General features: G+C 43.1%; 1 protein-coding gene across 6 annotated transcripts in view; it reads left to right on the forward strand.

Moving 5' to 3' along the window:
- LOC133377431 (formin-like) overlaps window positions 1-27,140 on the forward strand; it is a 234,409-nt gene that overhangs the window by 154,952 nt on the left and 52,317 nt on the right. For all 6 annotated transcript variants that reach the window (XR_009760707.1, XM_061611483.1, XM_061611487.1 and 3 more), the window contains exon 14: window positions 15,828-15,879. Coding sequence is in view for 5 of the 6 variants with exons in the window: in XM_061611483.1 (XP_061467467.1) it covers window positions 15,828-15,879 (52 nt within the window). In the remaining variant the exon portion in view is untranslated. The remainder of the gene's footprint in view (window positions 1-15,827; window positions 15,880-27,140) is intronic.

Raw genomic sequence — 27,140 nt, forward strand, 5'->3', positions numbered from 1 at the left:
CAGGGTAACTAGCGGTCTCGCACCTTCCCCATTGTGTGCGTGTACTTCGCTCATAGCCAGGTAGGCAGTGTAATTCGGTCTCGCACCTTCCCCATTGTGTGCGTGGACTTCGCTCGTGGCCAACCTGGTAGTCTACCTAACGGTCTCGCACCTTCCCCATTGTGTGCGTGGACTTCTCTCGTGGCCAAGCTGCTAGTGTAACTAACGGTCTCGCACCTTCCCCATTGTGTGCGTGCACCTAGCTTGGGGCCAATTTTAATTGAGCAAGTTTGGTTTCCTCGTGCTGGGCGATCTCACTCTTCTCACCTGACATACTGTCATACTGTCTGTAGTCATACTATCTCTACTCTGTCCTACACTATTTCTACCTTAGCCCCGTCACCGCTCCTTCCCCATTGTGTGCGTGACTCAGAGATTGACATGGCGGATTTGATCCCTGAGGTGACAATATCCCCTGAAGCAGGTCGTCCATCACCACGCCAACCAGCTAAACATAAACATGCCAAGGCAAAAGCAAAGACTAAACACCTGTCTGGTTGCGAGGCGGCCAAGAGGGCATGCTATGTATCACATTCAATTCCGGAGAAACCCCGCCATACAGCCGTTCCTGTGCTTTTCCAGTCTCCTTCTGAGTCTTCAGAGGAGGAGTTTGTAGGATTCCCCAGCCTAGCTCCTCATACTCTGCCTGAGCAGCCTGAGCAGCCTCACCTTCAGGAACAGGCCCTACCATCTTCCACTCCTCCAGGCATACAGTTGACTTCCGACTTCCTGCACCAACTACGAGAGCTGCTGGGGTGCCTATCCCAACCTCAGCCTCCTCTACAATTATCCTCTCAGCCCGGAACCTCGCGACAGCGCAGTTCTGCGAGACAACCTGGCGACAATACTGATGCTCCGCTACCTTCTCCTAACCCATATGATGTGGTCAGGGGTGCTTTGGACGTAGAGCAATCTCAGGCTGATGACTACATGAACGTTTTTCAGACTGACATGGATGATTGGAGTGGGGAATCTGACCAGGAGGAGGAGGTATCTTATCGCCTCTTTGAGCCGACGGATTTTCCTCCTCTATCACGCAGAGTCATGGACACTCTTGGCATTCAACCAGAACTCATACAACCGGTTGCTCCCCCTGTCAAGGGTGCCAGAGTTCTCAAATCCCCCAGATCAGTGCAGCACTTCATTCCCATGCCAGACCCCATTAACAAACTGACCAGAGAAGAATGGGCCCGTCCTCTTCGTCCACGTCGCTCCTCATCCTTAGCCAACAAACTCTATACCCTTGCCCCAGAATTCATGTCCTTTCTGAACGTCCCGGGGGTGGACCAACCCATTTCCAATCTCGTATCTCGGTCTCTCCTCCCGAAGGAAGGCGAATCTCAGCTCAAGGACCCCTATGAGAGGAGGCTTGACTTTGTCCTCCGTAAGATCCATGAGGCTTCCGCTCACTCCATCCGGGCCTCTTCTACCGCCTCTATCTTCTCACGGGCTTCTATGATGTGGGTAGAGGATCTCCTTGACGACCCCAACCCGGATCCCGCCAAACTAAGGAAAAGTCTACTCAAGATACATAAGGCAGCTGCCTTTGTGTCCAACGCCACGTTAGACGCTTCGCATCACGGTGCACGCGCACTTGCAGCCAAAATTGTAGCCCGTCGTACTCTATGGCTCCAACATTGGGACGCCGATTCGACTGCCAGAACCAACTTATCATTAGCCCCATACTCGGGATCTATGCTATTTGGCGAGGACGCACTCAAAGCAGTCCTTGTCGACCCCAAGGACAATCGTAAACCTGCACTAGCTACGGCCTAAAGAGACGACCGCAGACCCGTGCGGCGGTTTACCCCTTACCGTTCCTTCCAACCCTTTCGGAGAGGACGACCTGGTGGACGAGGACAGGATACCAGGCCTACAGATTTCCGTCCCTCCAAGGCACCCTGGTCTAGACAACGCTTTCCACGCAGGGGCCAATACCAGAACAGACAGGCATATGGCAGAGGAACCCGTCAGCGCAGACAGTTCTGACTCCATCCCCATTGGAGGCAGACTCTCCTTCTTCTCCAGCAGCTGGCTAAACTTGACAAACATCTCCTGGGTCAGGCTTCTATTCACCCAGGGCTACAATATAGAATTTTGGTGGACACCACCGGACAAATTTTGCATCTCCCCCGTCTCCAGGGCATGCAAGGGGGCTATGCAAGGCGCCCTACAACATCTCCTAGAGATAGCCGCTATAGAGCCTGTTCCTCCATCCGAACGGCTACAAGGCGTGTACTCCGTCCTCTTTACGGTCCCCAAGCGAGACTCCACATGGAGGGCGGTCTTAGACCTCAAGGGCCTCAACCGCTTCATCAAGTACCGCCACTTCAAGATGGAATCTCTAGCTTCCATTGTAGAGACTCTGCAACAGGGGGATTTTCTCGCATCCATCGACTTGAGGGACGCTTACTTACACATCCCAATTTGCCCGGGTCACAGACGGTTCCTGAGATTTGCACTAGGCCACCGCCACTTTCAATACCGGGCCCTTCCGTTCGGCCTTTCCTCGGCCCCCCGAGTTTTCACCAAAGTGATGGCCACCATGCTGGCGTATCTTCGACTTCAGGGGGTCCATATTTATGCTTACCTCGACGACCTTCTACTCCGAGCAGGCTCCCGGGACTTGGCCAACAGGCAGCTCCAGTTCACTCTAGAGACGCTACACAATCACGGCTGGCTGATCAATGCCGAAAAGAGTCATCTCCAGCCAACTCAGCGCCTCCAGCACTTAGGGGCAATACTGGACACCTCCCTTGCCATGTTCTTTCTGTCCCCAGACCGGATTGCCTCCATTACAGCCATGGCAACCTTACTTCTACATCGTTCCACAGCAGATGTCATGTTTCTGGCCCAGTTTCTCGGGGCAATGATTTCCTCAATCCACATTGTTCCGTGGGCCCGGCATCATTCGAGACCATTACAATGGCCTCTCCTTCCCTTTCAGGCGGACATCTCCAAGTCCAACCATCGCTTGATCCCGCTGGGCCAATCTCTGAAGCGATCATTCCGCTGGTGGGTATCCACAACTTCCCTCACCAAGGGGACACCGTTTCGGGACCCAACCAGAGTCCTAATCACCACAGATGCCAGTCTATCCAGCTGGGGGGCCCATTGCAACTCCACCTTTGTCCAAGGCGTGTGGTCCACTCAGGACCAAAATCACAACATCAACTGGCTGGAGCTCAGAGCTGCTCATCTGGCTCTCAGACACTTCCAGCCACTATTCGCCCTACAACATGTCCTTATTCGAACGGACAATGTCTGCGTGAAATCTCACATCAACAGACAGGGGGGCACAAGGTCCAGGACTCTGCAGGAGGAAGCGACACGAATCTTCGACTGGGCCGAGTTCCACCTCCTGTCATTACGGGCAGAACATCTCAGCGGAACTCTAAACATCACGGCCGATTGGCTCAGCAGGCAAAAGGTACACACGAGAGAATGGAAGCTTCATCCGGCTGTGTTCTCCCTCCTTCAGCGGCGGTTCGGCCCCCTCTCGCTGGACCTCTTTGCTTCCAGCCGCAACTGCCAACTGCCTCGTTACTTCTCAAGGTACCTAGAGCCTACGGCGGAAGCAGTGGATGCTCTCACAACACCATGGCCAGAGGGACTCCTGTATGCCTTCTTGCCTATATCCCTCCTAGGCAGGACATTAACAAAACTCCGACTCGAACGGACACAGATTTTACTCATAGCACCTTACTGGCCTCGCAGACCCTGGTTCTCGGACCTCCTCTCGATGTCAGTGGCGGATCCCTGGACCATTCCAACCAGGCCGGATCTTCTCTCCCAAGGACAAGTTTGGCATCCGGACCCGAATTGGCTGAGCCTGACAGCCTGGCTTTTGAGCGGACACAGTTGAATACTGCTGGTCTTTCTCAAGGGGTCATAAACACTATTTTAGCGTTACGGCGACCGTCAACTACTCGAATCTATCAGAGTACCTGGCGTGCCTTTTCCACCTGGTGCACATCTAAAGATTTTTCGGCAACCCAAGCCACTGTACAGCACGTTCTACAGTTCCTATACAGAGGCATGACATTGGGACTCAGACCGAACACTCTGTGTAGACAGGCCTCCACCATTTCGTCAATTCTGTCTTTTTCTTCATCGGCCGCACCCCTTGGCGCTCATCCGCTCATCAAACGCTTCTTAAGAGGAGCTACCCAACTCTCTCCAGCTGTACGTCATCACTTTCCATCCTGGGACTTCTCCAAGGTTTTGCAGGCATTACAGCGACCTCCATTTGAGCCTCTTGCAGCAGTGCCTCTCAGACTGTTATCTTTCAAAGTCCTTTTCCTCGTGGCTATCACTTCCGCTAGGCGGATCTCGGAGTTACAGGCCTTATCTTCGGCCCATCATCTCTGCGTATTCCATAAGGACTCAGTAGTCCTGAGGCTGGATCCGTCTTTCTGCCCTAAGGTCAACTCGGTTTTCCACAGTAGCCAGGACATTGTGCTTCCATCCTTTTGTCCGAAGCCTGTCCATTCCCTCGAAAAGGCCTGGCATTCGCTGGACGTTAGGAGAGCACTCAAAGTTTACCTTTCTCGTACCCAGGACATCCGGCAGACAGACGCATTATTTGTATCCTTTCATCCGAGAACTTTGGGAAAAAAGGTGTCCAAATCCACTTTGTCATGTTGGCTTCGGGCTTCTATTTCTATTGCATATCAGTCACTTAATTTGCCAGTGCCGTCTAACATCACGGCCCATTCGACCAGGTCTGCTGCCACTACGGTGGCTTTCCTAACTAATGCTCCTCTTCCAGACATATGCAGGGCGGCGGTATGGGCTACCCCTAACTCCTTTGTTAAGCATTATAAAATTGATCGCTATGCTTCAGCTGACGCCTCTTTTGGGAGACGTGTCCTCCAACATGTCTTTCCTGATTTGTAACTTCCTAGGAATCCCTCCCCATTGGGGGGCTACTTTGGTATATCCCAATCTGATGGCAGGCTACCTGTGGAAAATGGTCCCTTGGACCCACCTGAAGGGTGATTTTCACAGGTACGCCTGCCATCACGTCCCTCCGTTGTGGGGGATTTCTGGGGAAATTCGTTCAGTGTTTTGTATATAGTTCAGCCTATAGGCCTTGAGCTCTGTCTGATTTTCTTTAGTCAAACCTTCTTATGTTGCAAGCTCTATGTTATTTGCTATGTGTATTTTCCTTGCTGCTAGGGCTTTTGCCCTTTGATTCCTTTCAGATTTACCACTTCGGACTCGCCATCATGAAGACTGGAGTGGGAGGGGCTCGAGGCCCAGGTTTGACTCTAGTGCATTCTTGCCTTCGGATGCTAGATGGCAGTAGTACCCAATCTGATGGCAGGCGTACCTGTGAAAATCACCCTTCAGGTGGGTCCAAGGGACCATTCTCTGTAATAATAAGGCTACATATCCTACCAGTAAAGGCCTATGAAGACCACCTACTCCCAGGACTTTAACTATTATTAAGGGATTGAGGGCTTCATCTGCATGGGCTGCACATGAAACATAATATTTTACTATTTTGTTGGATTCACTGATGTGCAAGTATTGGATTAAGAGCAAAAGTGTATTTTCTAAAAAATAACCTCTAAGGGTCCTGAAATAGTAAATACTGGAAACCCTACTACTGTTTCTGACAACATCAGCAAGGAAAAGTATTTATAAGCTCCACCTACCCCCAGCCCTAAATGAAATATCAACCAATAGTGGATCTCTTTCTTTAAACATTCCCAGGCAGTGGTTGCTGTCTACTCAAAGCTGGTTCTTTGTACATTTGATCCATTGTTTCACTCATGGCATTCACAAATAACCTCCATGTAGGAAAACAACAATTGATTTACATCATTTGCAGAGCTTGGAAAAGTTACTTTTTTGAACTACAGCTCCCATCAGCCCCAGCCAGCATGGCCACTGGATTGGGCTGATGGGAGTTGTAGTTCAAAAAAGTAACTTTTCCAAGCTCTGATCATTTGTTACAGAAGAGGCAGAACATGCTAGCATACCTAAGATCAGCTGTTCCTATTCATAAAGAACTGATCTGGGAATAAACTCCTGGATGGTTGATAGCCAAAGTATGATATGCTGCATTACTATTTTTAATTAGTGGATATTTTTAATCAGATAAAAACATAATAGTCATTTGAAGTAATCAGAAATATGCTCCACAGTTCATCAATTTTTCCATCTATGGCATATGTTTTTAGTGAAACAGAGTGTTTGAATAACCATAATTTCCATGTTTTTCAAATTCCATTTATTACTAAACATTTATTGCAATCCTGATTTTCATTGCCACATACTCAGGCATTTCCCCCTTTCTTTCCATGGCCATGAATTGCAACAGCTGCAGGCAACTGGAAAAATGCTAGAAGTGCCAGGGATAGGGTATGACTGGCTGCTCTCAATAGCAAAACTATGAATATTAGAGTGAGATAACAATGAGATGTCATTTTCAGCAGGAGTGTTTGTTTTCCCATGTATCTGTTGTTTGCAGTTGTGGCAAGAGGCTCACTGTATACAAATATAGATGTAAATAATATGAATCTTTATTTAATGCTATTGGCATTTTACACTCAAATAAAAAAGAAAGCTGCCCTAATACAGTTTTAATTAATTCTTCACAGTCGTGATGTGCATGCAGGGATCAAATTAGTACAAGTTAACTCATTTAAAGCATCTGATTTGAAAGTTACAGGCCTTCTCAACCAGCAAGTAACTTATTTTGAGTTTTTTCACATTTAAAATTGTGAAGTATATAATAAACTTATGCTTATGAGTGCTGCTTAGCAGGTAGGGTTGACTGACTGTTTTACACTGGTCTAATAATTTTCCTGTGTCATAATATCCCTCAGATGACTCCTCCACATGATCTTTGAATATGTTGTGATCCACCTTCTCTCAATCTAAGGAGCTCTCAATCTGCTGCTTCACCATAAGCATTTTTAAGTCTAGATTGAAGGAAGGCTGGTTCATGAACAGGGATCAGGTGATTGGATCTAAATTATCCATAAATGTTAAACCTACTATGGGCTCTGCCCCCTCTCACTTCGCTCACCAACCACACTTACAATTGCCAACCCCACTTGTCCCTGGGTCAAAGCCCCCCTCCCTCCATGGTTCACTATAGCTCTCCCCCATTCCCCTCAGGTGTTGCCAGAGCTCCTCTACCCTTTCCCCACCCTACCCCAGGAGTCGCCAGAACTCCCCTCCTCCTCCCCACCACCACCCCGGGAGTCACCAGAACTCCCCCTTCTCCCTTACCACCACCCCAGGGGTCACCAGAACTCCCCTCCCCTTTTGCCTTCACCACAACTACCCCAGGAGTTGCCAGAACTTCCCTCCCCCTTCTTTCCACTACCTCAAGGTGTGGCAGACCTCCACTGCCCTTGCTGGCCTTCCACCTTCCTGGTGAGGCTGAGCTCCAGGCCTCACTGTGTGGGCCCGCCACCATTCCGAGTCTCACTGTGCAGGCCTGTTACCACTCCAGGCCTCACCACATGGACCCACTGCCACAACAGGCCTTGCCATTCCTCTGGGCCTTGCTGCGTGGGCCCACCGCCACTCTGGGCCTTGCGGTTTGGCCTTGCCTGCCTCACCTGTAAGCATTACACTACCTGTGAACACTTCTGCACAGGCATGCACCTGCCCAGAAACATCCACTGGTAGTGTGACGCTTACAAAAATATAATATAAGTAGACATTGTTCAATGATGCTACATAAAAGCTACATGAAATCCTAAAGCCTGGGTCAGCAACTCGTTTTCTTGGAGAACTGCTTTGAAAATAGAGTCAAGGGGTGTAGAGAGCCAAGACTATCCCTACTCTCTCAAAGTCACTAAAAATTGGCAAATCCTATTTCTACAGACACCTGTTCCTCAACATCCCGTGTGTGTGTGTGTGTGTGTGTGTGTAGGCTGACAATTCATTGGCCAAGTAGTCCCCTTAGTGGCCTGATTTGGCCCATAGGCTTCCAGTGACTTTCTTAAAAGGCTTTTCCCCCCAGAATTTAATGCAAGTTATAAGTATGGTCACCCTTTGTGAGTGGATGAAGCCTATCATATTTTAGAAAAATAGTTGCAACAATGGATTTTACCATTTAGAGTGGGAATATAGAAATAACATTTTCTCCCCCAGGATTTTTTTTTGAGGGGGGGACAATCATTTTGAAAATTGGGGACATGAGGGAGCTGCCTCTGGGTAAAAACACCTGCCAGAGATCAGACAAATAGCCAAATACTAGGGGATTTTACTTTTGTTATAAAAAACTGAAAAAGTCAGGTTTTCACACCACCCTCTCCCTTCCTGGAAGTACTTTCTATATGAAAAGAGAGAGAAACAGCTATGATTTTGAACTGTTAGGGAAAATAATTATTTGGAAAGAAGCAGGTTCCCCCAAATTGTCTAACTCTGCTGCTTACATCCTACTCACATGGCCAAACTTGGAGGAGAATGACAACCCACATGAAAAACTACTCTGCTTATTCCTCCTCTAATTCACTGTGGTTGGAGTGCACTGGCAAAATAATTCACTGTGATTGAAAGCTAGACCTGTCTGTCAAACTAACGAACACTCCACTTCTCCACCCTTACCCTCTTTTCCCCACCCACTCCCCTCTTGACCTCTTGGTATTTTCCCAGTTTGTTTTTGTTTCTCAGAAAAGAAAAGGGTCTGCGCTGTGCATTTAACTTTTTTTGGAAAAACCAAGGCAACAGAGCTACTTGGGAGTTTGAGAACTCCCTGATCTGCCTTGACACATCTTATTAGTAGCACAATCTGACTTGGGAACATGAGAATCTGCCCTGAATCACCCTGATTTGCCTCATTATTCAGGGTGCATCCAGAACCAATGCACACACTTATTACCAGTTATGAATTTCATGCAAGTTAAACTTTGATATACTTCAGTACCTTATTTGCATCTAGCTATACTGTTGGCCAAAGTGTGAAATGAGACATCTAGGAAAAGTCCTACTGGAAGAAAAAAGTGTAAGGAAGTACTGTAGTCTGAACTAAATAATGGCAACCTTGACCAGCACAGATTTGACCCCAGTTATGTGGGGTTTTTAATCTGTACATTCTGAGGGAGCTTTCTTTTTCTCATTGAGAAAAGATGAGTGGCACCATACTGGGATGAAGGAAGTTCTTATGTTTTGAATGAAATTATAATATTTCCCCACCCCTTTTATGAATACACTCACATGTTAATTACATTGTTAACATTATGCAGAATCATTTTCTGGTGGGCTAGCTTTGTGTATTAAGCTGCAACTCACACTCTAGTGAAAAACCTTACGGGTATTACATCTGCTACAAACAATTTCTAAAACTGAATCATTTCTCAGATGCTGCTTCTGATTCTTTCAGCAAAAAGCTCTCAAAAGGTACTCTTTTTTCCAAGCAGCATTTTAAAAAGGCTTTAGTTTTGCTTGCTCACACACACACACACACACATATTTGAGCAAAGAAACAGATGTGCTCCATATAAAATAAGCTATAAATCTTGTCGCACAATCTCTTTGCTCCATACTTTGTGTCAGAAACTGTCAAATATCCAATTTTCATTCTGGTATAAAATGTTCATTTTCTGACATGGCGCCAACCACCATATGCCAGAATAAAGTCAGTAACCAGCAATAAAAAGGCAACATAAGCACCTTTGAAATGGTACAAAGCAATTAACAGTGGGGAAAAGTCTATATAAATCTGTGAAGAATTAATCTCAGCTTTGCCACTATCCTGTTGTGCCTTTACAATGAGCCTGTGCTCCTGACCACCAGAAGTGGCTTACTTTGTAAAAGGAGAATGCCCTAATGAGGGAGGGGAAATATATGAAAATGAAAGCAGCTGTTTTTTACATCCTTCCCCCCCCCACACACCTTTTAAGTGTTTTAGAAAACCATAGTTTTGCATATGTTTTGACCTGTGAGTCTGCTACATATCTTGCATGCCTGTATTTTTACCTGATCATGTGAAACCAATCTTTGCAAAGCTCAGCGTGCAGAAATAACCTCAGCTTCATAAATCATTGTTAGCATCCCACAGGAGGAGGTAATATTGTGGTTTTTCTCTTCTAAAACATTTCAAGCCTTCACTTTCATACTTTTTTCTAAAATTAGTTTCGTTCTGCCCCTACACACACACACACTTTACAAATCAGGCTGGATATGCATGCTTTAGAGAACAACTGTTTCCTATTCTTATTAACTATCATTTATAGCTAAGAATGTGACGATCTTTATGTTTTTGTTCTAATTTATACTAGAAGATTTAATATATGAAATCTGTAGATTAATTTCATCTTAATCCACTACAGATTTTTGCAAATCTGTAGATTAATTTCATCTTAATCCACTTGCATAAGGATCATTTTTGCAAAATTAGATGTTTGCAGTTTCAAGTTAGAAGTATATTGCTTCCAGCATAATCGAAATTTAGAGACATGCAGCATCTTCCATTAGCACCAGTATATTTTAGTAGTGTGTTGCTAAAGGATATATTAATTTTAAAATATCATCTTTCAGCTCTTAAGCACAAGTTTTCTTTAAGTAAAACAATCATTCTTTCAAAAGCTAATTTCTGGGTGGAGAAGATTGCAGTTTATATTTAAATATATTCAAGAAAAATGAATATGTAATATCTGGCTTAGCTGGCTTCCCTGCCATAATTATCTAGTAAACTAACCCTCAACACTATTTTGACAAATTTATAGGCAACATTATCAAATTTTAAACAAAGCGTAATTTCTTAGGTTCCTTTTATTACCTCTGATAATAAACAATTGAATTTGTTCAGCAGGCGGAATGTATACATAAAATCAGTATTTTTGCATTGGTTGCACATCAGCTTTGAGTAGTGTGTTTCACATAAGATATACTTGAAGAAATGTTGAGAGTTTCCAAAATCCCTCCAGTTTAGGGACGAGTAGTATCAAATCCTTGTGTGTGTGTTATGTGCCTTCAAGTTGATTATGACTTATGGCAACCCTATAAATCAGCAACCTCCAATAGCATCTGTTGTAAACCATTCTGTTCAGATCTTGTAAATTCAGGCCTGTGCCTTCTGTTATGAAAAAAATCTATCTCTTCTTTGGTCTTCCTCTTTTTCTACTCTCTTCTGTTTTTCCCAGCATTATTGTCTTTTCTAGTGACTATACTTACATAGCCAACTAGTTATGTCGCATACACTATTTAAAGAAATCAAAGCAACACTAGTTTGAAAACAGATGACTGTACATATAAAACATTGCATTTTTAAGATTTGTTACAGACACTGTGCATTAAAAATGTTTTTATTATTACTCCTAACTCTTAGAACCACTTCATACATTACAAAATGAGGGAGGAGTGAAAGTTCAAGTGACTTGTGCTGTTCTGCCTACTATTTTTGTACCTCTTGTATATCTTAAGTCAATATTTTCACACTACCCTTGCAAAGAGATTTGTTTATTTATAAAAATATTTGTATACCACTATTTTGTAAAAGTAGTTCACATGTTAAAACAAAAAAGCACCCATAGAATAAAAACATTAAAATATAATAAAAGCAAAGATCAAATGTTGTGAAAAGAGCATCATCTTAATTGCCTGCATAAACCTGGCAGAACAGAAAGAATTTCAGCAGGTGGTTAAAGCTTGAAACAGAAGGTACATTCTGAATCCGTTGGCAGAGCATTCCAGAAAACTCTGCTGATGACACTGAAGGCTCGATTTTGTGTCAATGTTAAATGAGTCTCGCCAACTCGGGAGATGATCAGAGCCGCTCCTGCAGATGATCTCAGTGATCGAACGGGGATATAAGGGTTCACGCAGTCCATAAGATACCCTGGACCTAAGTTGTTCAGAGCTTTGTAAATTAACAAAAAGGCCTTAAACCTTGGTAATGGATGGACAGCCAGTGCACATGTTTTAAAAGTGGTGTCACATGTCAGCCACATGCTCGCATCAGTAATTTGGCTGCCACATTTTACATCAGCTGGAGCTTCTGAACCAGGGCCAAGGGCAGCTCCACATAGAGCGCATTGCAGTAATCCAGCGTTGAGGTTACCAATGCATGGACTACAGAGGTGTGTGTTGTTGTTGTATAGCTTCAAGCCGATTACAACTTATGGCAACCCTATGAATCAGCGACCTCCAATAGCATCTGTAATAAACCACCCTGTTCAGATTTTGTAAGTTCAGGTCTGTGGCTTCCTTTATGGAATCAATCAATCTCTTGTTTGGCCTTCCTCTTTTTCTACTCCCTTCTGTTTTTCCCAGCATCATTGTCTTTTCTAGTGAATCATGTCTTCTTATTATGTGTCCAAGATCCTCAGTTTCATCATTTTAGCTTCTAGTGATAGTTTGGGTTTCATTTGTTCTGCAGCCTAAGAATCATGGTATTGAGTCCCTACTTACGTTATTTGTCAGAAATCTGAAAATAAGATGTGAGGACCAAACTATGTATTTCATTAATTTTGTATAAACAATTAACATGCAAAGTTTTTGAAAAAATTAAATAACCAGTGCAGGGTGCCCAAGCAGAATCAGGATCATGTTGCATGGGAAAGGTGATCTTGATCTGCTAAACATCAGATGAGTACATGTTAAAATCTTTGCCATCCAGGATTTGGCCCTGCAAGGATGAGCTGAACTAGCACACATTACAGAACTGGTTGGAAGAGACTAGAGTGTTGAATGTGTCCTAGATTTGTGCACTGCTTTCCTGGTGAAGCAGCAGGCAAATCTGTGTGATTCTAGGGGTCAAAGAGGTGGAGTTGCAATAATTTTATTTTCCAGTTCAGCAATCACCTAATTTTGAGCATATGTACCTAAAGAGTACTTCTTTATTTATTTATTTTATTTAATTTATATACCACCCTAAGCCCAAGGGCTCTCTGGGCAGTGTACATAAAATAAAACAGTCAGGAATATATAAATACAATAATACAATAAAATCAAGCCAACAAAGGTAAACAAAAATAATCAAACAGCAGCAAAATACGACAATACATATAATAAAACGCATTAAAATGCCTGGGAATATAAAAAGGTTTTCACCTGGCGCCGAAAAGATAGCGTCGGCGCCAGGTGCACCTCATCAGGGGGACCATTCCATAGTTCGGGAGCCACAACCGAAAAGGCCCTATTTCTAGTCACCACCCTCCGAGCTTCTCGATGGGATGGTACTCGGAGGAGGGCCTTAGATGTTGAGCGCAGTGTACGGGTAGTTTCATATTGGGAGAGGCGCTCCACCAGGTATTGCAGTCCCATGCCGTGTAAGGCTTTATAGGTCAAAACCAGCACTTTGAATTTAGCCCGGAAACAAATAGGAAGCCAGTGCAGACGAGCCAGAACGGGTGTAATATGAGCAGACCTTCTTGTCCGCGTCAACAATCTGGCCGCTGCATTCTGGACTAACTGTAGTTTCCGAACTGTCGTCAAGGGCAGCCCAACGTAGAGCGCATTGCAGTAGTCCAATCTAGAAGTTACCAGAGCATGAACGACTGAGGCGAGGTCGTCACTGTCCAGATAGGGACGTAGCTGGGCTACCAATCGGAGATGGTAGAAAGCATTCCTTGCCACTGAGGCTACCTGAGCCTCAAGAGATAAGGAAGAGTTGATAAGAACTCCCAAGCTACGAACCTGTTCTTTCAAGGGGAGTGTAACCCCGTCCAGAACAGGGTGAACATCCACCATCTTTGAGACGGAACAGGGATTCTGTAAATATACTGTCCATCCCACTGCCCAACAATTGTCCCTGCCTGATCTGGATGATCTCAGGGATAGTGTTGGAGTCCCCAAGTCAACAGTCCTTGGGGATATCAACTTTCACACTGTGGCGCTTAGTGGGGAGTGCTTATTCCCTGTAGGGGTATTCACAGAAGCCAGCTTTTGCTTTTCCAGCCCCTGCATGTGGCTGTCAACTGCATCAGCGTTCAGCCAGCCCAGCAGCTCCCGAATGGGGAGTGGATGCCACAAAGCTTCCCACTGGCTCCTCTTCTGCTGCCACTCCCCCCCACACTTCCCATGATTTGGATTGTTCTGCCCCACAGTTACTCCTCAGGACACTTATTCCCCCACATAATGATACCTATTATATAACATGGAATTCCCTTGTCCATAGCTGCTGCACACTGTGTCAGCATTTTCTACTATAACCCCAACATCGCTTTCCTGGTCAGTCATGTGCATCTCAGGCCTTAACAATGTATGTATGAAATTAAGTGGCAAAAAATGTATCCCAGTGTGCATCACTTAATGCTTACACAGAACTGGTTCCTACTTTACATTTGAAAAAGTGCAGTTCAGAGCCGTTAAAATTAATAGTTTAGGCATTTATTTCACTGGGATGTGCAAATGCACTCAATCAATTTGTTTGAGTCTGTAAGGTGCCACCAGTCTTTGTTTGGTTTTTGCTACAACACATTAGCATAGCTATCGTTTATGGAATTTGTACTAAATAATTGTACAATTAATTATACAAATTGTACAATTAGTAAGGTAGATTTCTAGATCTAGTCCAGTATGTCAATGGAAATGCAGTTTATCTTCATAGAAATCAAGTTTTTTATGTGCTTTTTAAAATTAGTTTGAATTAGTTTACAATCTGTCAGATTCATTTTATTTTGTGTATTGCTCAAATTATTGTCATTCTTGAAATGAATAAAACTTACTTCAGGCAGAAGCTTCTGCCTTTTTATTTAAATAAGTGGTATAAATAATATATTCAATGCGAAAGAAATGCTTACTGAAATTATATGCTATATGCCTCTGTTCTCCAGAAGCTATGTTACATTAGAATTCCAGAAGTGATTTCTCAGAGTGTGTGTGTTTTGGACTAGAATTTATAAGAGAGTACAACTTTTTCTCCTGATCTGCTGCCAGACTGTCTGGAGAGATGGCTTATGTCCCTTGTCAGGAACTGATGGATCTTTCTATGATGCCTCTGGTTCCTGGGAAAGATCTCTGCTGGTATCTCCGTATTTGTCCTTCCTAGCATGAGAAGAGCAGCATCTTGAAATTCCATTGAGAACCTTAATCTCACCCTTTTTGTAAGAGCCCCACATTACGCTTACAGTGGAAAATGAATGCCTTCCTTTTCAAGATTCAGTAAACATCTAAGATCTTAAATTCAGGTTCTGTGCTTCTTAATGGAGCAGATCAAAAGTCCTGACCAACTGGTAATCTGCTGTTTAAAGGTTGGGTGAGGACAGCACCTATAATGAAGGGAACACCCAGACATTAATTTGGAACAATTACATCTGGTAAGCAACCAAGAGTGAGTCCATGTCACATTTTTAATACTTACATATCCTTCCTGTTTATATCATATATAGAAACAAGTTTGAAAAAATCATTCAATCCACACAACAGGAAACCATGGTGAGCTTGCAAGGAGGTACCTGTCTTAGTGTGCTTCAGCATGCAAGAGCTAAATGGAAAACGGAAATAGACAATTGTGCATGTCGTCACTGTAAATGAGATGCTTTTACAACAAACAGGAATAGTTTTCTGGGGGAGGGAAACCACCCTAGAAAACATCTTTCTCACATGTAATGCCTGTCTTGAAAGCTGCATGTGCTTCCAGTTAAGTTTAGAACATGTGTACAAATGTTTCTTTTATTCCAGTTCCTGGACTCCACAATCCGTACACATGTTTATGTTACTGGAAAGCATCAGCACATCTCCCTATAGTGTCTTCAAGTCCACATTGTAATTCTCAAAATAGCTCACTTTCAGTATCAGAAATGTGAAACTTAAAAATACTTTAAAATGCAAACATGTAATCCAGTTTCTTAAATAATAAAAATGTTTATTTGTAGCTGTAGAAGAACATAAGACAGAGGAGAGCCATTTGGAGCATGTACAAAAGTGGTAAGTATTCCAGCTTCTTTGATATTCTGCATTATGTTTATGAAAGGTCCTGTTTCATCTTGAAATATATTTGAATAAGTGAAATATCAAATGCAGTAGGATTCTTTATTTTTAAATACGTACTCATACTTCCAACATTTCTATACAACTATCTTGGACTTTCAGGGACAGGCTGTCTGAAACTGAAGCTTTCTAGACAAAACAGTTCGTGATGTGGTAAAAACTGTTCTTAGAGTGTTCTGCTGTAGACTCCAGGTTTTGGTGTGGGGTTTTGCATGATTGATTAAAATTATAGTCACACACACATAAAAAGCTAATATACTGTGGAGAAGGGAGACTTGGGAATATAAGGAGCTGTCTTATATAGAGTGAGGGTCTGTCTAGCTCAAAATCTACACTAACCTGGTTCACATGTGACCACGGTTTAGTGTGAACAGACCAGCATGCAGGCTCTGAGAGAGGAGGTTGTAGCTGCTTTGCTCCTCCTCCACGACTACTGCAGCTGCTGTACTGCTGTAAGCTAACCCATGGGTTGGTTTAACATATCATCCAAACTTGGGCTCATGGTTTGTGTTGTTCCAGACCACGAGCTGTAACCAAGGCATGTTCTTGGTTTTATTTCTCATGGTTTATTTCATAGAATCATAGAATAGTAGAGTTGGAAGGGGCCTACAAGGCCACCAAGTCCAACCCCCTGCTCAATGCAGGAATCCAAATCAAAGCATTCCTGACAGATGGCTGTCCAGCTGCCTCTTGAATGCCTCCAGTGTCACTACCTCTCTAGGTAATTGATTCCATTATCGTAGGGCTCTAACAGTTAGGAAGCCTTTCCTGATGTCCAGTCAAAATCTGGTTTCCTGCAACTTACTTGGAGGAGACAAACCACTAGTCTGGGTTCAGAAGACATACTGACCCAAACCATGGTTTGGCTTACAGCAGCAGCAGCAACAGGACTGGTGAAAGAGCAAAGCATCTGCAATCTCTCCAAAAGCCTATATTCTCACATATTCATAGTAAGACATGGTTTGGCTGAGTGTTATGCCCAATCTGAGCCATTGATAGCAGCCCTCCAGCTTTGCAGACATGGGTCTTACCCAACTCTAGTTGGAGATGCCAGAATGAACCTGGGATCCTTTTCATGCAAAGCATATCCTCTGTCACTGAGCTGCGATCCTTCCTCCAAGACAGAGTCTCTGGGAATGCAAACTCATACTGCAAACTCCACGGAGCAGTTTCCTCACCATTCAGTCACAGCAGCAGACTTAGAACATTTCACCACATCATCTTTTTGTGTTCAGGGAGAGTTACTGTTTTGTCTTTCTTAACGTGGGGAAGTATTCAAACCTGCAATCTCAAGTGGTACAGTTTAGGAACAGTTTTACCACACGCTTTCAAAAGCCAGTATGGTGTAGTGGTTAGTTAGAATGTTGGACTAAGACACGGAAAACCTGGGCTCAAAACTCCACTCAGCCATGAAGCTTGCTGGGTGACCTTGGACCAGCCACAGTCTCTCAGCCTAGCCTATCTCACAGGGTTGTTGCGAAGATAAAAATGGAGAGAGCCATGTATGTCACCTGTAGCTCCTTGGAGAAAAGGTGGGCATAAATATAATAATTAACAAATAAGGAAATGGTGGAGTTCTACATGCATAATGCAGTTCTGCCTCCCTCTTGGACTGCTTTGCAAGAGGTTAAGATCAGGGCATCTTGATGTAATCCAGAGAATGTTCAGTTTACATAAGTACCACTAGAATCTCTGAAGCAGAGCTCTTGCTAAAGTAGGCTGTGTCCTTGGAGCACGCTCACTGTCAGTGGGGATAGGATATTTGGTTATTAATACTAGATTGATGCTAGCACTACTACAGAGCTAAAAAATGTGTGTGAGGAGGTTGTTGTTTGACAAACCCTTTCTCTTGATTGTGACCATTCTATGTCTGTTTCAACGTTTACGTTAAAGATAAACATGATACCCGGGTTCCAGTATGCTGCTTGCATATTCCCAATGAGTTTTCCACTTTAAACAGATGACCACCATTCCATATCCCAAACAGCTTTTGAACTCTCTTCAGTTTCAAAAGGGGTCTGCTGTATAGGCATGGAATACTGCTGTTAGTTCCAAAGCCCAGTTGAGCCCCAGCTGACATAACTTAATTGCAATTTTTCTGTTACATGTCACCTTTTTAATTCAGACATCTCTTTTTCTTCACCATTTGGTGTGCTCAGATTGCAGATGTATAGATAATAACATATATTTAAAGTAATAATACAATTTTTTTGCAAAACAAGTTTAATGGTAGAAGATTCTTTTTAATATTTCAAGAATGCTTCAGCCTATAATATAGAGCAGGTAAACTACTGGCAATAACTCTTGCTGTCTATTTCTGCTGTTATTAGTTTACTAAGATCCTGACAGAGAAAGAATCATCTTCAGGGTGTTATACCTGCAACTTTCATGTGATGTTAACTGAGATGATGTTGACATTGCTTTGAATTATAAAGCCACGAGAGTGGCTTTATACTATAGCCAGCATGGATTTTTCACATTCTGCCATGTTAAATTGAAAATACCCCCATGCCATTCTGCTGCTTCCCATAAGCTCATTTCAAAACAAAATCGTAGAAAATTTATAGTTCCAAACTGAGAAATGCTTGCTTAACAACCCTCAATGTTTTCATGGCGATACACAAAACACTCAGAGAGAGTCGTCAGTTTAAACTCCAAAACAAGAATAAAAAAATCCAGACCCCTCTTGGACTTTTTTCGGTCAGTTGTCTCATGATTTGTTGAAATTAATTAAAAATCAGCCATGTTCACAGAGTACCTGTAATCCTATTACTGAAATTGCATACTGTGACCTTCATCCTCTGCAATTTAAAAGTTAAAAAAAATGCCTGGCTGATTTTTAATTAATTTAAGAAAATTGATAGTGGTGTGAATGATAAGCACAGGCATGCTCAGTAAGAACCAACTGTCAGTGTTCTAAAAACCTAATAGCTGTTTGGCTTGGCTAATCAGAAGACTTCTATTCTCTTGAAAGAGCTCCAGTGGCCAAAGTGGTTTAACAGTCAGCCCCTCTTCCCAGGAAACTCTTGGGATTGTAAGTTTTGTGAGGGGAATAGGTGCTGACAGCTCTCAGCACCCTTCACAAACTACGCTTTCCAGGATTCTTTGAGGGAAGCCATGACTGTTTAAAGTGGGCTAAATGTCTGGTGTGGATGTGGCCAGGGTCAGCTTTGGTTTAAATTTGGGTAGGTGACTACATGTGTCTGCTGTAGACTAAAAAGGTGGGGAAAACCCTGAAAAATAATGATACGGTTTACAACATTTTCCTTTTAAGAAAGGAAAGTGACCAGTGCCCACCCACCCAATCTCCTCCCCTCCCTACCCTTACCCCTACTCCTCCAACTCCCACTCCCCCTTCATTCCTACCCATATCCTTTTCCCTCCTGCTGTTTCCTGCCCCTCCCCCACATCAGTTTCACCTATCCTAAGCATGATTGTACAGGAATAAATCCCATTGAACTCAATAAGCATGCAAATGATTAAACCTGCCCTCCCCCTCCTATCCTCTCTACTCCCCCCTGTTCCCCTCCCTTCTCCCTTCTCCCACTCCCCTCCTCCTCTTCCTCCCACTCTTCTCCCTCCCTTCTCCTCCCTCTTCTGCCCTCCTTTCTGCTCCCTCCCCTTCCCCCTCCCTTCTTACTCCTTTCCTCCTCTCCCCTCCTCTCCTCTCAACTCCAGGCTTCCCTCCCCCTTATCCTCTGCCCCTGTCGTCAGTTTCACCTTTCCAAAGCATGATGGCATGGAAGTAAATCTCATCGAACTCAATAAGCATGCAATTGATGAAACTTGCCATCCCCTTCCTATCACCTCCCTCCTGCCCCTCCCTTTCTCCTCTCCCTTTTTCCTTCTCCCCCATGGGGAGATTCACCTTTCCTAAACATGATTGCACAGGAATAAATCTCAATAAGCATGCAAATGATCAATCCATTCCCAGAGCTTGGAAGATTACTTTTAAAAAGGAATAAATTACAATTACTGTTACATGGCCCCAAAAAGGAATAAATTACCATTACAATTACAATTGTTCTGAAAGAAATTGATTACTTAACCATTACTCAAAAGTAATCACTACAATTACACTTAAGTTACTTTTAAAAAAATAGAGTGCCTACAAAGTCCTGGCCTTGGCTGCTGCACACTATATCCCCTAAAACAACATTAAAAATAAACACACAGAGAGAGGTAATAGAAGAATTCTTTTTATCCATAAGATAGCAGTGGTGGTCTCTCCGCTGGTAAAGGAGGCAGGGAGGGAGGCAGAGGCCACTACTCAGATCTTTGCACATCAAAACAAGTGCAACACACACACACACACTCTCAGCCAGCAAGAATTATCTGTCTCACTCAGCCACCTCCTGGACCCTGCCCTGCCACAACTAAGGGACACCCACCCAAACAAACCTTTTCCCCTGAGATGCAAAAAAGTTAAGACACTGCAAATGCAGCAGAGTAGGGAGGGAGGGCGGGAGCAGCCTTTTTCATACCAAGTGCATTCATTTCCATTGGCGATCTCTCGTGGCCGAGTAAGATTGTCTTCCAGGGTAAGGTCTTTAACAGTGGGTCTATAAGTGACTGTGGAGGCCAATTCTGGATCCACACAGCCTCCCACAGTGAGGACATTGGTTTCCAGATGGAAGATGGTCACAATGAGGATTTGCTTGATGTGCCTTCCGCTTAGCTCATTTGTCCCTTTTGCCCTGTACTCGTGCTTCTTCAAAGTCCATAGCACCTTTGATAATGGCAGACCTCCAGTTGGGATGCTCATAGGCGAAGGCTTCCCAGTTCTTGATGCTTATGTTACATTTTTTTAGATTAGCTTTGAGAACATCTTTAAACCTCTTTTGCTGTCCACCGATATTCCATTTTCCATCCTTAAGTTGGGAGTAAACTAGCTGCTTTGGAAGAAGGTGATCGGGCATTCGAACAACATGGCCGGTCCAGCAAAGTTGATGTTGGAGGATCATTGTTTCAACAATGGTGGTCTTTGCTTCTTCCAATACGCTAACATTAGTCCGCCTAAGTTCCCAAGTAATTTGCAGGATTTTCCGGAGGCAGCATTGGTGGAATCTTTCAAGAAGTTGGGAGTGGCATTTATAGATGGTCAATGTTTCACAGGTGTACAGTAAGGTCGGTAGTACAATGGTTTTGTAAATAAGCATTTTGGTCTCCCTGCGAATATCCCGATCCTCGAACACTCTACGCTTCATTCGGGAGAATGCGGCACTCGCAGAGCTCAGATGATGCTGAATTTCAGCGTCGATGTCAGCTTTTACAGAGCGATGGCTGCCAAGATAAGAAAAGTGATCGACATTCTCCAGCGTCGCACCATTAAGCTGGATTGATGGTGCTACAGAGGGATTGGTTCACACTTGCTGATGAAGCACTTTGGTTTTTTTGATGTTAAGCGAGAGGCCAAGCTTTTCATATGCTTCTACAAAGACATTTAGGATAGTTTGAAGATCTTCCTCTGAATGTGCAGAGACAACATTATCACCGGCATACTGAAGTTCTATGACAGTGGTTGTAATTACTTTACTTTTTGGTTTCAGCCTACTGAGATTAAAAAGCTTTCCATCTGTTCGGTATATGATTTCCACGCCAGTGCGAAGTTTCCCCTCAACAAGGTATAGAACCATGGCAATGAAAATAGCAAATAAGGTTGGAGCAATGACACATCCCTGTTTGACACCTGATCCCAGTTTGAATGGGTCACTTTGAGAGCCATTGTTATCCAAAATTGTTGCCATCATGTTGTCATGGAGGAGTCGCAAAATATTCACAAATTTATCAGGGCATCCAATTTTCAGAAGGATGGTCCAGAGAGCAGTTTGATTTACAGTATTAAAGGCCTTGGTCAGATCAATAGATGCCACATACAGAGGTCGGTTTTGCTCCCTGCATTTTTCTTGAAGCTGTTGTGCAGTGAAAATCATGTACACTGTCCCCCTGGAAGGGGGAAAAGCATTTTGGGATTCAGGGAGGATGTCTTCTGAGATAGGTAGGAGGGGCTTTGCGATGATCCTTGCAAGGATTTTACCTGCGGTAGCTAGAAAACAGATGTGTCAGTAGTTCCCACAATCTGTTCAATTTGTACCATAACTTGTTGGTCCGTAGATGGCCTTTGTGGCATTAAAAAAGCCCCATGCATCATGAGCATCTGCAAAATGTTGGATTTCTTGAGCTTTCTTTATCCATCAGGCATTCTTCTCTAGTTCTTCTTTGGACCTCAGCCTTTGCACTGGCATAAATTTTTTTCTTAGCAGCACAGTTAATGTCTTTTTGCCATATCTGGAAGGCTTTCCTTTTCTTGTCAATGATATGTTCAATCTCACTATCATTCTCATCAAACCAATCCTGATGTTTCTTAATTTGGTATCCAATAGTTTGTGCACATGCTGCAATAATGGAAGTCTTCAGTTTTATCCAGTGTTCCTCGACGTTTTCAGGGAGTTCCGTAGGTAGATGTTTCTTGGGAGTTGTTTGAAAGCAAGCTCGCTTAATAGGATCTTGAAGGGTGTGGATGTTCATTTTACGCCTTGGTTTTCTTCCTTGGAGCCTACGTTGAGGAACAATATTAATGGCCATAGTGGATCGAATTATTCAGTGATCTGTCCAGCAGTCATCGGCACTCATCATGGCCCTGGTGAGGAGTACATCACAACGATCTCTGGCATGGACAATTACGTAATCCAGGAAATGCCAGTGCTTCAACCGAGGGTGCTTCCATGATGTTTTAAATTTATTTTTCTGGCGAAAGAGTGTGTTTGCAATAACAAGATTGTGCTCTGCACATTTAGTCAGAAGTAGAATGCCATTCAGGTTGCTATTGCCAACTCCTTCTTTCCCAATGGTTTCTGGCCATAAATCAAAATCACGCCCAACTCTTGCATTGAAATCGCCCAGGAGGATAATTTTATCCTCCTTAGGTATCTCTGATAAGATGGTGTCCAGCTGGGTATAAAAGTTTTCCTTGATGTCTTCATCAGCATCTAATGTTGGTGCATAAGCACTTAGAATAGTTGCCTGCTGGTTTTTGGCGAGTTTTAACCAGAGAGTTGAGAGTCGTTCATTAATGCCAGTAGGAACTTCTGACAAGAGCTTCACAAGATCATTTGTCCCTCTCCTGCTCTTCAAGTTTCTTGGAGTGATTTTATGTCAATATTAAAATGCCTCAACTCCCTCATAATGATGGTAGTCCTCCATTCAGGACGTTCACTATCTGTATTGTCCAGCAATGTCCATATATTCCACCTTCCAAAGTTCATTTGTCTTTTGCGACCACTAAGTGGTGACCCCACTGGATGCTGTGATCCAGTCAGGGAGAGAGATGAGGCAGACTATGCTTAGGGCACCTTTTCTAGCCCTCTCCCCATATGGGGTGAGCAGAGTGGATCCTGAATAGTACTGCTCAGTCGTGGATACAGCTGCCGAACTACTCAACTGCCTTGGTCCTTGAGCCAGGATGACTGAGTCTATCCACCGCCCATGTACTGGTCCATGACTAGGGGCTTCCGGATTTCACTGTCCAAGTGCAAACACGGTATTCACACACACACATACATGTTGTCATCTTTCACCTCCATAGTTCTTTATCTACATTCTGCTGCTGCCTCCTTCTCCTTTATCCATGTTCTTGCTCTCCAACTCCTTTCTCCCTCCACTCCATTCTTCTCCACCACCGTCCATTTTTTTAAACAATTGTTTTCTTCACTCAACCCCTGTCTTGCCCTCCACCTCCTCCCTCGTCGCCTCCTACCCATCCACAGAGCACAAGGGAAGAGCAATGCTGCACAGAGCTCAATTTGAGGCACATGATTTTCATCCACAAATCAGAGGAGCTGAAGACTTCCCCTGCTCCCGCCCCCCAAGTAATGCCCAAAAGTTATGCTGGAAACATTACAATTACTCCTCAAAAGTAATAAAATTACTCTTTGTTCTATTACAATCAAAATGTAAAGGAATTACCCACTGGTTCCTCAAAAGAGTAATAAATTACAAGTAATTTGTTTTTCGTAACTAATTACTTCCAAGCTCTGCTCATTCTCAGCAAACTTGCATAGGGTCCCATTTCTTACCTCCCAGATTAAAAAGCAGAGAAATTCACTAACAGGCAGAAAAACCCTCGGTGTTTAAGAACATACATGAAGCCAACAGATATTTCTATCAAACTTTAAAAAGCAATTGAGCAGCTATAGCGAATGCACCAGGAGAGCAGGAACTCTCTGAGATATTGTACTGCACTACAAATTTGTAAAAATGCAAACATAATTTGGGTTGGTCTTTCACAGTCCAATTCACTTCCTGTGCAACTTGGAAGAATTTGGTAACGTGCCTTTGAGCATATGGTGATTGGTGACAATCAGCCCAAATGACAGAAACAAGACATATGCTGTGCTGATCTTGTTTTAAAAGGAAGGAAGCAAAAATATTAAGATAGTTGATGTACAAATATTCACTTTAAATATGTTTGTAGCTTTAGTGAAGTTTCCTATAGTAAATTATTTTCTTTTGCTTCTGTTTCTGTGAATATGTGAAGTACAGCAACACTGTGCATAATTTACACTAAAAAACTCCAAAAACAATTTTGGAATAATGGCACTGACTATTCTGCACAATAGTCTCCAATGGACATGAGGAATGTCTTAGTTTGCACAAGATAAAACAGTGGAAGGTGAAATATATTCTAGCAAATTTCTAGGTATTCTCTGTTTTTAATTGACCATGCCCATCCTTCCTTAAATGGAGTGGTTTAAGCATAGCAGGCTGAATACATGCATCTTGAGCAGGCCACATTTGTTTTTTTCCGACAGCTAGATTTGTTGCTTAAGTAGCAACATATTGTAACCCATCTGATTTTACATCAGAACTGCAGTTTCAGATTCAACTGTTAATGCATCCAAAATAGAAATAAAATATAACCTCCAGTTTGAAACACAAATGACTGTCCTCACCATCTAATGACATTGACCAAGAAAAAGGCTTTGAAAATAATAAAAATACATTTAACACAGATTTCTAGGATAAATAATAAGTGAAATATAATTTTCTAGGTTAGATTCTCTGTAGACAGTAGTAACACAGGAAAGAAGCAAGAAGAATACCAACATATAAAAAATGTAATTCTCCATCTTTGGAGATACAGCCCTGATTGCAGATATTGCCACCACTCATCATATGCTCAGAGGCACATGTTACCAAATTCTTCCAAGCTACACAGGAAGTGGATTGGACTGTGAAAGACCTACCCAAATTATGTTTGCATGTTTGCTTCTTAGTGAATTAACAGATATAGGGTGTAATTTAGAAATGACTGAGAGGGTTATTGTTTGTTAGTTAATTCATTTTCTTTGCCCCACAGAAGGAGAGGTTAGTTAATATAGCACTGATTGTTCAGAACCAGATTGATCTTATAGTTTGGACATTATAGACTCTGAAGTGGGTACTGAGTTCTTAGCCTCCCTTACAGTCTATTTTAGTTATTTATATATAAAATATTTAGTCACTTTTAATATATATATATATATATATATATATATTTTCATGGTGACGTGCAAAGATTAAATAAAAATAGAAACTATGTCTAGGATGAAATGGCATGGCATGAACATGGAAAACGCAATTAAAAGTAGCAACAGTTAGCATAAGAATATCATTTAAAACACATCATAAAATGCAGTCATTAAGCTGAGAATGCCAACTGAAATAAAAAGGCCTTAACGTGGCAACAGAACTGGCGAAGAAAAGGAACTAAGCAAGCCTCTCTAGGAAGTGAATTTTGTACAGTATCTCAGGCTGGGATCCCCACTGAGGCACCCGTGGGCACCAATGGTGACTCCTATGGTCTCCTGCCTCTCCCAATTTTTATTTTTAAAAATAAGGGTTTTGGTCTGTGTTTTATTTGTTTTGGTGTGTGTGTGTAAGTATTTTGCCTGTTTGGAAGGGTTCTCTGATCATCACCAATTTTTGTTCCATGAAATAGGTATTTTGTGGTTCTATGGAAGGGCAAGAATGTCAATTCAGTTCACATTTCAAGCCAAATCTATCAAATTCTCACTTTACGAAACAATATGAGAAGTGAAATACAAGTCATCCTTTGAAATTTGTACTAATTCTGGGCAAGGTCCTTAAACGAGTGGTGGCAGGCCAGCTCCAGACACTCTTGGATGAGACTGATTATCTGGATCCATTTCAGTCGGGTTTTGGCATGGAAACAGCCTTGGTCGCCCTGTATGATGACCTCTGTTGGGAGAGAGACAGGGAGAGACTCTGTTGATTTTCCTTGATCTCTCAGTGGTTTTCAATACCATCGACCATGATATCCTTCTGGGAAGACTGGCTGAGTTGGGAGTGGGAGGGACTGCATGGTGGTGGTTCTGCTCCTACTTGGCGGGTCGGCTCCAGAAGGTGGTGCTTGGGGAACATTGCTCGGCACCCTGGACTCTCCAGTATGGGGTTCTGCAGGGGTCAGTTGTGTCCGCCATGCTGTTCAACATCTACATGAAACCGTTGAGTGCTGTCATCCAGAGCTTTGGAGTGTGTTGCCATCAATATGCTGATGACACGCAGCTCTATTTCTCCTTTTCATCTTATTTTTTATTTACAGATTTATATCCCGCTCTAGTTCAGAAAATCCAAATTCAGAGCGGTGAACAAAGTAAAATAATTCATTAGTACAGAATCAAAGTATAACAATAATTACTAAAAAGTCAGAGACATTTCCCTTTAACAATTAAAAGCTTGATAAAATAAAAAAGTTTTGGTCCGACGACGAAAGTCCATAAGGGAGGGAGAGAGCCGTATCTCAAGTGGTAGATTGTTCCAAAAGGTAGGTGCTGCGACAGAAAAAGCTTGTTTTCTAACGGCCATTTGGCGGATGGTAAAAGTTGATGGAACCCTAAGGGTGTATTCGGCACTTGATCTCATGGGTCGATGGGTTTTAAATTTAAAGAGACGGTTCGCTAAATACGCCGGTGCTAATCCATGTAGGGCTTTAAACGTTAGAACCAGTAACTTAAACTGGTGTCGAAGTTCTATGGGGAGCCAGTGTAGATGATATAGAAGAGGCGTGGTATGGGTCCGAGGGCCAGTTCTTGTGATCATCCTTGCCGCTGCTCTTTGTACCAATTTGAGCGGTCGAAGCGATCTAATCGGGAGTCCAACATACAAGGAATTACAATAGTCCAGCCGCGAAGTTACCA

The sequence above is a fragment of the Rhineura floridana genome, chromosome 2 (genome assembly GCF_030035675.1).
Source record: "Rhineura floridana isolate rRhiFlo1 chromosome 2, rRhiFlo1.hap2, whole genome shotgun sequence".
NCBI lineage: Eukaryota > Metazoa > Chordata > Lepidosauria > Squamata > Rhineuridae > Rhineura > Rhineura floridana.